Source organism: Equus asinus, chromosome 26 (assembly GCF_041296235.1).
Source record: "Equus asinus isolate D_3611 breed Donkey chromosome 26, EquAss-T2T_v2, whole genome shotgun sequence".
In the NCBI taxonomy this organism is placed as follows: domain Eukaryota; kingdom Metazoa; phylum Chordata; class Mammalia; order Perissodactyla; family Equidae; genus Equus; species Equus asinus.
Genome location: NC_091815.1, coordinates 20,369,959 through 20,380,986, shown reverse-complemented (window position 1 = coordinate 20,380,986; position 11,028 = coordinate 20,369,959). Strand labels below are relative to the sequence as shown.

The 11,028-nt window shown below is 50.1% G+C and overlaps 1 protein-coding gene across 3 annotated transcripts; it reads left to right on the top strand.

Moving 5' to 3' along the window:
- Positions 1–244: 244 nt before the first annotated feature.
- ZNF792 (zinc finger protein 792) lies at positions 245–6,765 on the top strand. 3 transcript variants are annotated; one of them, XM_014838197.3, is made up of 4 exons: positions 245–703; positions 3,256–3,382; positions 3,905–4,027; positions 4,679–6,765. In XM_014838197.3, the coding sequence occupies exons 1-4, from the start codon at positions 671–673 to the stop codon at positions 6,307–6,309; spliced, it is 1,914 nt and encodes a 637-aa protein (XP_014693683.3). In that variant the 5' UTR covers positions 245–670; the 3' UTR covers positions 6,310–6,765. The 3 variants fall into 3 exon arrangements, with proteins under 3 accessions (XP_014693683.3, XP_044615305.2, XP_044615306.2); XM_044759370.2 differs by lacking the exon at positions 245–703 and adding an exon at positions 749–1,107; XM_044759371.2 differs by lacking the exon at positions 245–703 and adding an exon at positions 1,168–1,855.
- The last annotated feature ends 4,263 nt before the right edge of the window (positions 6,766–11,028 follow it).

Here is an 11,028-nt window from a genome sequence, read left to right as displayed (position 1 = left end):
TTGCCATTTCTATTTGTCAGAAGCACCGAATTAGAGCAACTTTCACGTTAGTACACAAAGACCCCGCTATGAGGTAGTATCTTTATTTTTCACGCGCATGTGGGTCCCTGAGAGTCTGCGAGGGGAAGGGGCTCGCCTGCGCCCACACAGGCAGACTCGGGCCTCTGACAGAGCTCCGAGGGCCCCAGGCGGTCACACGAGTCTGGGGACGGCCCCTGTAAGAGGAAAAGCTCGCGGTGCAGCTCGGCCGAGTCCCGGAGAGCCGAGGGGTCCGCTCGCCGCCCCCGCCGCCCGGCCGGACGCAGGACCGCAAACAGCCGATCCCGGAGGCCGTGCCTGAGCGTCACCGCCTGGCGCCGGGCCAATGGCGGCCCGGGAGAGCGGCGGTCCTTAGGGCCGGGAGGTGGGGGCCGGAACTTCCTGCCTTTCGCTGCAGCAAGTCGTTTCCCGGGCCGATCTGCGCCCCAGCCCTGGGGCCGGGCGGACCCTCCCGCGCCCTGCCCGAGCCGTGACCCCTCGGGGCGCTCCGCGGCCGCACAGGCGGCGCCCCGGGCCCCGTGCGCCTTTCACACCGGGAAACTGAGGCTGGGAGGGGCCGCAGCGCGCCCAGGGCCAGGCAAGGTGCCCCCCCGGGTCCCCCGCCTGCTGCCCGCGGCGCGCACTGGCTCGGATGGCGGCGGCGGCGCGGACGGAGCCGGCGCAGGTGAGTGGAGGGGCTTCAGGCCCTCAGCCGCTCACACCCGCGTCCTCCGGTGCCTGGCGCCAAGGGATAAAAGATGGGCGGTGCTGTCCGACTTTCTGCCTTTCCCGTCTCTCTGCTTTTGAGTGTGGGCGCCCTGGAGGGGAGCCACTCCCACCTGGGGTCCTGAATCCAGGCCAGGAATTATATAGAGCCGTTCCATTTCTGAAACCCAGCGGGAGGCGGGGAGAAAGGGTTTCCTAGGCGCAGGAACCAGCATGTGCAAATGCCGGGCGGTGGGAGTGAGCTGGGAGTGTTTAGAGAGCAAGTCAGCCCTGGAACGGCGGGCCGGGGAGCTGGGCCTCTATTCTGAGCGCCTTAGGAGCCATAGAAGGTTTAGAGCAGGGGAGGAAGATGATCTGACTCAGGTCTTAACGGGCTCCCCACGGCTGCAGCGTGGAAAACTGCGTGGAGGGGGAGGGGGAGGCGGGGAGACCAAAGAGTGGGCTACTGCAATAGTCCGTGAGTAGTGCAGGTGGCTGGGGGTGGAAGTGGTCGGATTCTGGGGCGCCCTTTTAAGTCGAGTTGACCAGACTTTCTGATGTGGAGGGCCAGCAAGAGAAGGGATGCCTGCGCGGTTTTTGGCCTTAGCGGCTGGAAGGGTGGATGAGCATCACCTGAGCAGGGAAGCTGGTTGTAGAGGCATTTTCGGTGGAAAAGCCGAAGTTAGGTTTTGGCCATGTTGAGCGCTGAGGTGCAAGAGCCCTGAGTGGGGCTGGAGAGTAGGCAGCTAGACACGCAGTTACGGGTGCTGGGCGGCTTCGGTTAAGGTTAGGAGAGACTGGATACGCAAAGGGGCAGCGGCCAGACCATATATAAAAATAGCACTCTGGCCCACAACCTACAGCAGCCTGCCCAGGAAACCAGCGTGCTTATCTTCAGCAAACAGCCAGGAAGCCGGCCTCTGGGAGGCAGACTCGCAGGAAGCCGGATTGCTGTCTCTCGTGACAGTCCAGGAAGTTAAACAATGACTGCTGTCACAGCTGACCCCAAACCACCAGAGCTTGATTCATAACCGACAGCTGCTTTAATTTTTGTTCTTGCTTCCAACTTGGGACCAAGCAGAGAAAGCCTAACGTGCCCCCCAGCCAGTCACACAGGACGCCCCGCTTCCAGGTCTCCTGCCTGCAGCTCCCCCCGGCCGGCAGCCTCCCTTTGTCCCGCTATATAGCTTTCCCACTCCTCTCCCTGCCTTTGCTCCTCTGCCAGAACATAAGTGACGGCGGCTGACTCCCTTGCTAGAGCGAGCTCTGAATAAGTAACCCCTCCTTTTCTCATTTGGTTGGTCTTCGTTTATTTCCACAGTTAGAAGGATCCACTATGTGGCATCTGGCTTGTGTACAGGGTGTAGCAGTGTGTCAGATCTGGGGGGCAGGGGGGCAAGCTCCAGGTCATGGTGGCAGTGATGTTGGGGGGAAGGAAGAAGGTGGGGCCTGGGGTGAGAAGGGGCTGTCTTGCTCGCGCACCATGCTTGGCTTGTTTGGCATCATAAAGACAGATGGAAGAGTAGTTGTGGTGGGGCAGGGGCTGTGTGTAGGGAAAAGGGGGTCTGGCAGGGGCCACATTTTCCTGGGGGCGTAGATACGAGAGGGATGCTGAGGCTTGGTGGAAATGGAGGTAATGTTACACTGAGGCCTGGGCTGGTGCTTAGTCGCCTCTCTGCGTTCTCACCAGGCCTTTGTGGGGACCCTTGGTGGGGCCTGGGGATTCTCAGCTGGGCTGGGGAATTAGTTCAGGGGCAAATGGGGTCAGCTGAGAGCACCACTTGACCCTGGGTGGGTGGAGGTAGGACCAGAGGGGTTGACTTGAATGAGCGTGACAGACGAGGGGACAGAATGTGCAGCATGGAACAGGGAGAGGGCCATGGATGTCTGTAGCTGGTGTGGCTCTGCGTGGCTTAGATCGAAGCCAGGAACAGGGCCAGGTGGGGAGACCTTCAAATCAACCGTGGATGTTGCCCTTGGCACTGAGAGCCACCCAAGGCCTAGGGCAGTATGGCATCGTGGTTGCATTTGCCAGGAACTGTCTGGGTGCCATGTGCAGAGTGACATGTGGGGTCCATGGAGACAGCTGCGACGTGCTGGGATGGGGAGAGTGGACAGTGACAGTGGGGACGCAGTGGGGAGGTTCAGAGTTTGAGGAAGGTGCAATCCAAAAAGTGAGATGCATATGGGAGCGAGGGTGAGCTGTTGGCCCTGGGGATTAAAGGGAGATTGAGCCCATGTTTGTTTGTATCTGGGAGGCATGACATTGGTGACACCAGGGGAGAGGGCCTGCAGGAGAGGGGGTGGGCCCTGCGCTTCAGGCTTGGAGCCCGGCTGGTGTCTCTCTGCCCAGCTGTTGATGTTGTGGGTTGACAGCGGTCACGGGAGGCATGAGAACAGAGCAGGCGCCCCTGGAACCAGCACCTGGGGTCTCCTCTGAGTTGGGAGCCCGGGAGGAGGGTGAGCAGGGGACAGACAGGGAGTCCTGAGGAGAGAAGCTGCTCATGGAATGGACTATCCCCATCATGGCAGGGCTGTGTGACCTTTGAAGACGTGACCATTTACTTCGCCCAGGAGGAGTGGGGGCTCCTTGATGAGGCCCAGAGGCTCCTATACTGCGACGTGATGCTGGAGAACTTTGCACTGATAGCCTCGCTGGGTAAGGCCCTTACACCCACCCGGTGTCCTGAGCTCGTCTCTGCCTGTCCCCTTTCCCCAAGAGGCGGCTCTTTCCGGCCCAGGGCCAGAACTTGGGCACTGCTGCCCTCCCCACTTTCCTGTACAGCTGCTGTGGGCTCCCGGGCTGGGCTGTGTGCACGGTCCCATCCTCTCCCTGAGCAGCCCCAGCCCCTGCTGCCCTGAGGCCTTACAGGGAAGGGTCTGGGAACGAGGGGTCTGGCAGTCAGCCCAATGGGTCCCATTTTCTGGGCCCCTCCCAGCCTGGGTGATGGTCCAGATCTGACCGTTCTGTTCTGCTCCCTTCCTTTAGCTAACGTTTCCTGAAGTCTGACTGCCAGGAATTCTGGGCTCTGATGTGGTTCCTACTTGCCGTGACCACAGGGATGTTCCTGCCAGGCCTCCCTTGTGTGTTCTTTTCGTAATATTTCATTTTCTTTCCTGGTCTGTCGTGGGCTAGTTCACCTGAAGTGCTGGCCACTTACCTGTGCTGTCTTTCCCTTAGGGCTTACATCTTTCAGGTCCCACGTGGTTGCCCAGCTGGAGCTGGGGGCAGAGCCCTGGGTGCCTGACAGAGTGGACATGACTTCAGCCATGGCAAGAGGGTTGTATGGCAGGCCTGGTTCTGGTAAGTGGGAGATGGGGTACCATGTGACATCACTACTGTCTTCAGGTCATACCTGCAACTTTTCTAGCGTTCATCATTGTTTGGGTGCCAAAGCCAATGGCTATGTCTCTGCCACCTTTCCTCTCCATTTTTGACACCTTGCCCACTTGGCATTTCTACTCCACCTTGGGGCCCCTGGCTGTGCCCCACCTTTCTGGCCTCCAAGGCTCACTTTTTGCACAGCTCCCTCCGCAGCACTCTCCAACATGGGCCTACACTTAATATGTCGTGAGATGCGCCCGTTTCCTTTGTTGGTCCTTGAACACCAGCTGCCCAGTTGCAAGCAGGTTTTCCTGGGCCTGGACACAGCCCTCTGCATAGGGCTTGTGTGTTACCAGCAGCCAGAGCCCTGCTGAAAAGGCTTCATAGAGAAGTGAGTTGTAGACCCTGCCTTTTTGCCCAGGACTGTACCTTGGTCCTCGTAAGGCCTCCTGTTTTGTGATCTTACCAGGCACAGTACTGCAGAACAGACCATTCCTTACCCTGACCCTGGGCTTCTCATCATGCCAACAACCCCAGGGACTCACTCCTGGGTCAGACATGCCTTTGTGATGGGGCTGTTCCCTTCTGTCAAAGTTAACATGAACTTCACAAGCATTTCTCTGCTTTCAGATTTTTGCTGTGGAACCGAATGCGAGGGATCACCTTCTGAACATAGTGTTTCTGTAGAAAGAGTGTCACAGAACGGGAGTCCCAAGGCAGCTCTGTCTGCCCAGAAGGACTACCCCTGTGACACGTGTGGTCAACACTTGAAAGACATTCCGCACCTGGCTGAACACCAAGCAACACATCCCAGGCAGAAACCATATGTCTGTGAGGCATATGGAAGAGAGTGCAGGTCCAAGACAAACCTTCCCCAGCAGCAGATGCGGGAGAATGTAGACAAGCCTATCAGAAGGGAGGAAGGCAGGGCCTCGCTCGTGAAGAGCTGCACAGACGACACATCAAAGAAGCCTCTCACATTCAGAGAGGGTGGGGAGGACTTTGTGGCCAGATCTGGCTTTCTCCAGCACCAGGTCACTCACTGTGTGGAGGAGCCACAACAGAACACGGAAGGTGTGGGGGATTTTCACACCGTGCAAAGCCATGGCAAGTGCAGTGAATTTGGGAACACTTTCAGCGACAAACCCACACTTGTGCAGCCCCAGAGAACTCCCGCTGGAGAAAGGCCGTATGAGTGCAGCAAATGTGGGATCTTCTTTAGCCATGCTGCTGGCCTGTCTCAACACCAGAGGGATCACAATAGAGGAAAGCCTTATGAGTGCTGCGAATGTGGGAAATTCTTCAGCCAACACTCCAGTCTCGTCAAACACCAGAGAGTTCACACGGGTGAGAGCCCGCATGTGTGTGGTGAATGTGGGAAGTTCTTCAGCCGAAGCTCCAACCTCATTCAACATAAGAGGGTTCACACTGGTGAGAGGCCCTATGAGTGCAGCGAGTGTGGCAAGTTCTTCAGCCAGCGCTCCAACCTCATTCATCATAAGAGGGTTCATACCGGGAAGAGCGCCCACGAGTGCAGTGAATGTGGGAAATCCTTCAACTGCAACTCCAGCCTGATCAAACACTGGCGAGTGCACACTGGAGAAAGACCTTATAAGTGCAATGAATGTGGGAAGTTCTTCAGCCACATTGCCAGTCTCATTCAACATCAGATAGTTCACACTGGTGAACGGCCTTTCGGGTGCAGTGAATGTGGGAAAGCCTTCAGCCGAAGCTCCGACCTCATGAAACATCGGAGGGTCCACACCGGTGAACGACCTTATGAGTGCACCGAGTGTGGGAAACTCTTTAGCCAAAGTTCCAGCCTCAACAGCCATCGGAGACTTCACACTGGTGAACGGCCTTATCGCTGCCCTGAATGTGGGAAATTTTTTAACCAAAGCTCCAGCCTCAATAACCATCGGAGACTTCACACCGGTGAACGGCCTTATGAGTGCCTCGAATGTGGGAAAACCTTCAGACAAAGGTCGAATCTGAGGCAGCACCAGAAAGTCCACAAGCCAGATAGGCCATATACGTGCAACGAATGTGGGAAAGCCTTCAGCCAAAGGCCCACCCTCATTCGGCATCAGAAAATCCACACTAGAGAGAGGAGTGCAGAGAAGGTGGTCCCCCCTCCTTTGACACGACGACACACATTGGAGAGGAGCTCTGAGAGCAGTCCTTATGAGGGAGCCCTCAGCCAGAAGTTGAGCCTTGTTCATCCAAATATCCACGCTGGGGAGGTTCCCTATCAATGCTAGATATGTTGGAAGCTTTCAGGAGTGAAGTTGCCTTTTCTGACTGTGGGCGTCACCAGAGTTTTGTTACTACTAGTGTTTGTGTCAGAAGCCGTCTCAGCTCTGCCCACCAGGAGGTCTCCACAGTGTGTGCCAGCCACTCCCTGAGCTCAGGGAAGACAGACATCCATTCTCTCTTTCCAAGAAGAAATCACGAGTAGCCTAAGGCTGTAGGAAGGTGTCATTCCCTCCCCCATGACTGGCTTAGCTGTGGACATGATCCATCTTTGGCCATGAAGCCTTGAGCTGGCGTCTGCTGGAAGAGAAGGTTTCCCTTTTTAGTGACATCATTGATCTGATATGGTGCTCATCATGGATTCATCCAGCCTCCACATTACCCATCCCAACAATTGTCTACTTTACATTGCTCTGGTTGGGGTGATAATAAGGATCTTATAGATAAAGTCACCTTTAATCTTCTGTGTTGTGCTCACTGTGTGGAGTGGGATGAGAACAGAATTAAGGTTTATCACACTAAAGGGGTCTCCAAATTTTCTGCTTCAGAGGGAGCAGCAGGATGGCAGAGAACAGCTCTCAGGCCAGATTTGGCCTCATTTGTGTTGCTACTCAAGGCCTCCTAGGGAAGATTGTAGGGCTTTGTGGGCCTAATGTGGTCTGAATGGCATGGATTTTTGTGGGTCAGAGATTACCCTGAGGAAGGGTCAGTGGTGACAGCCTCCAGTGCATCTGGGAGCAGCATGAATTAGTTCCCTTGTTTCCAGGGGAGGCCTCATGTTCCCAGCACTGTCGAGCAGTTTACCTGGCACCTGCCAAGGAGGATATGGCTTGAAGTCTGACATCCACTATACAGGCATCTTTAACTATAAGACTTACTGGGCCCAGTTGGGACCATAATTTGTGCAGAATCACTGGGAGTGATAACAGGGAGTAGGTGAGATTGCAGCAAACTAGAGGGAATGTGCCTCTTCTAAAAGTGCATCCACAAATGTTCCCTTGAGTGTGACTGTGCAGGTTTTAGGCTTGGTAGAAGTTCTCAGGACCTCCAGACCTCTGTCCTATGACTAAGGTCACTGGCAGAGCAAATAATCTAAAGGTTTTGTGGATTCCTGCAGGCTCACTGCACTGTTCATCTCAGGGCCATTGCTGCAGAGGAATGGGACAGAGAAGGTAGATCTCGTACTCCAGGGATGTGGCATTAGTGCCATAGCCAGAGATCTTGGCTGCCGAGGCATGAAGAGAGAGAGAGTAGAGCCAAATGTAATTTCTAGAATGGGTGGAGATCAGATTTTTATGTACAACCATTTCTTTTAATGGTTTCTTGAGATATAATTGTCATGCAATAATTGAATGTATGTATTTGATGTGTACAAGGTAGGTTTTAAAATATGTACACACTCAGGGAACCAGCATCACAATTACGATAATGAGCATCTCCATCACCCATAAAGCTACCTCGTGCCCCTTTACCATCCCTCCTTGCCTTCTTGAGGAAACCCTTAGCCACATCCCAAGGAATCCATTGATTTACCTTTTTTTCTCTATGGGTTTGTTTGCCTTTCCTAGAATTTAATACAATTGGAATCATAAAGTATTTATGCTCTATTTCTCGTCTACTTTCTTTCATATGGCATAATTTTCTTGAGAATCCACCATGCTGTGTGTATGAATAGTTCATTCCTTTTACTGCTGAGTAGTACTCTATTGAATGAATCCACTACAATTTGTTTATGCTTTATTTTTGGTGAAATACACATAACATAAAATTTACCATCTTAACTGTCTCTAAGTGTACAGTTCAGTGGTATTAAGTACATTCGTATTGTACGGCCATCACCACCATTCATTTCCAGAACTCTCTTCATCTTGTAAAACTGAAACTCTACCCGTTAAATAATAACTCCCATTCCTCTCCCCAAGCCCCTGGAAACCACCATTCCACTTTCTGTCTCTTGAATTTCACTACTCTGGGTCCTTCAGATAAGTGGAATCATGTAGTATTTGTCTTTTTATGACTGGCTTATTTCGCTTAACCTAATGTCCTCAAGGCTAATCCATGTTGTCCCATGTGTCAGAATTTCCTTCCTCTTTAAGGCTGAATAATATGCAATTGTATGTATATTCCATTTCTTGCTTATTCCTTCATCTGTCAGTGGATACTTGGTTTACTTCCACTTTTTGGCTATTGTAAATAGTGCTATGTACGTGGATGTACAAATATCTCATTGAGACCCTGCTTTCTGTTCTTTTGGGTGTATACTTGGAAGTGGAATTACTGGATCGTATGGTAATCATATTTTTAACTTTTTGAGGAACTTCCATTCTGTTTTCCACAGTGGCTGCACCACCTTGCATTCCTACCAACAGTGTCTAAGGGTTCTAGTTTTTCTACGTCCTCACCAACACTTGTTTTTTTCTGTTTTTTTTTTTTTTTTGGATAGTATCTATCCTGATGTGTGTGAAGTGGTATCCTATTGTGGTTTTGATTTGTATTTTCCTAATGATTCTTGATGATGACCATTGTGTCATGTGCTTGTTGGTCGTTTGTACATCTTTAGAGAAATATCTATTCAAATCTTTTCTCCATTTTTGAATTGGGTTGTTTGGTTTTTGTTGTTGAGTTTTAGGAGTTCTCTATATATTCTAGATATTAGCTCCTTATCAGATGTGTGATTTGTAGATATTTTCTCCCGTTCTGTGGGTTACCTTTTTACTCTGTTGATAGTGTCCTTTGATGCACAAAATTTTTAACTTTTATGAGGTCCAACTTATCTATTTTTGTTGTTGCTTGTACTTTTGGTGTCACATCCAAGAAATCATTGACAAATTCAGTGTCATGAAGGTTTTGCCCTATGTTCCCTTCTAAGAGTTTTACAGTTTTAGGTCTTACATTGAGGTCTTTGGTCCATTTTGAGTTGTAAACAGTGCTAGGTGAGGGCCCAACTTCATTCTTTTGCATGTGGATATCCACTTTTCCCATCGACTAATATTAGCACCTTGTCAAAAATCATTTGTCCATATATGTGAGGATTTATTTCTGGGCTCTCTGTTCTATTCTATTCATCTATACATCTCTCTTTATGTCAGTACCTGACTGTTCTCATTAATGTGGCTTTGTAGTAAGTTTTGAAATCGGGAAGTTTGAGTCCTCCCCCATTGATCTTTTCCAAGATTGTTCTAGCTATTCATGGTCCCTTGAGATTCCATATGAATTTTAAGATAGAGTCTTCTGTTTCTGCAGAAAAGTGTCATTGGGATTTTGATAGGGATTGCATGAAATCTGTACATTGCTTTGGGTAGTATCAGCATCTTAATAATACTCAGTCATCCAATCCATGAACATGGGGTACGTTTCCATTTATTTGTTTTCTTTCTTTAATTTATTTCATTGATGTTTTGTATATTTTATAGTACAAGTTTTCACCTCCTTGGTGAAGTTAATTTCTAAGTGTTCTATTCTTATTGATGCTATTGTAAAGGAATTGTTATCATAATTTCCTACTCAGACTGTTCATTGTTAGTGTAGAGAAATGCAACTAACTTTTCTGTGTTGGTTTCATATGCTACTTTGTTGAATGCATTCATTAGTTCTAACAGTAATTTTGTGGAATCTTGAGGGTTTTTTACATATAAGATCATATCATCTGTGAACAAAGAAAATTTTACTTCTTCCTTTCCAATTTGGATGCCTTTTATTTCTTTTTCTTGCCTAATTCCTCTGGCTAGAACTCCAGTACTGTGTTGAATAGAAGTGGTGAAAGTGGGCATCCTTGCCTTATTTCTGATTGAAAAGCTCTCAGCCTTTCACCATTGAATATGATGTTAGCTGTGGGTTTTTCATAGATCACTCTTATTATGTTGAGGTAGTTTCTTTCTATTCCTAGTTTGTTGAGTGTTTTTATCATGAAAGGGTGTTGAATTTTGTCAGATGCTTTTTCTGCATCGATTGAGATGATCATGTGGTTTTTTCCCTTTGTTCTGTTAATGTGGTATATTACATTGATTGATTTTTATATGTTGAACCATCCTTGTCTTCCAGGAATAAATCCCACTTGAACACAGTGTTTAATCCTTTCAGTATGCTGCTGAATTCTGTTTGCTAGTGTTTTGTTTTTTTTTTTGAAGATTTTATTTTTCCTTTTTCTCCCAAAGCCCCTCAGTACATACTTGTATACTTTTAGTTGTGGGTCCTTCTAGTTGTGGCATGTGGGATGCTGCCTCAGCATGGCCTTATGAGCAGTGCCATGTCCACACTCAGGATCCGAGCCAGCGAAACCCTGGGCTGCCAAAGCAGAGCACACGAACTTAACCACTCAGCCATGGGGCCGGCCCCCTGTTTGCTGGTGTTTTGTCAAGGGTATTTGCATCAGTGTTCATAAGGAATGTTGGTTTGTACTTTTCTTTTTGTTTTTAAATATTGGCACCCAGCTAACAGCTGTTGCCAATCTTCTTTTTTTTTTTTTTTTTTGTCTTCTTCTCCCCAAAGCCCCCCAGTACATAGTTGTATATTCTAGTTGTGAGTGCCTCTGGTTGTGCTGTGTGGGACGCCACCTCAGCGTGGCTTGGTGAGTGGTGCCATGACCATGCCCAGGATCTGAACCCTGGGCTGCTGAAGTGGAGTGCGCGAAATTAACCCCTCGGCCATGGGGCCAACTCCTGCACTTTTCTTGTAGTATTTTTTTCTGACTTTGGTATCAGGGCAAATAAATTAGGAAGTGTTTTCTT

Bases quoted from the DNA above. Each gene is read 5' to 3' on its own strand.
- ZNF792 (XM_044759370.2), top strand. From the start codon at position 958: ATGTGCAAATGCCGGGCGGTGGGAGTGAGCTGGGAGTGTTTAGAGAGC. The intron at 1,108-3,255 runs GTCTTAACGGGC...CCATCATGGCAG, and splicing joins AGGAAGATGATCTGACTCAG to GGCTGTGTGACCTTTGAAGA. The intron at 4,028-4,678 runs GTAAGTGGGAGA...CTCTGCTTTCAG, and splicing joins GTATGGCAGGCCTGGTTCTG to ATTTTTGCTGTGGAACCGAA.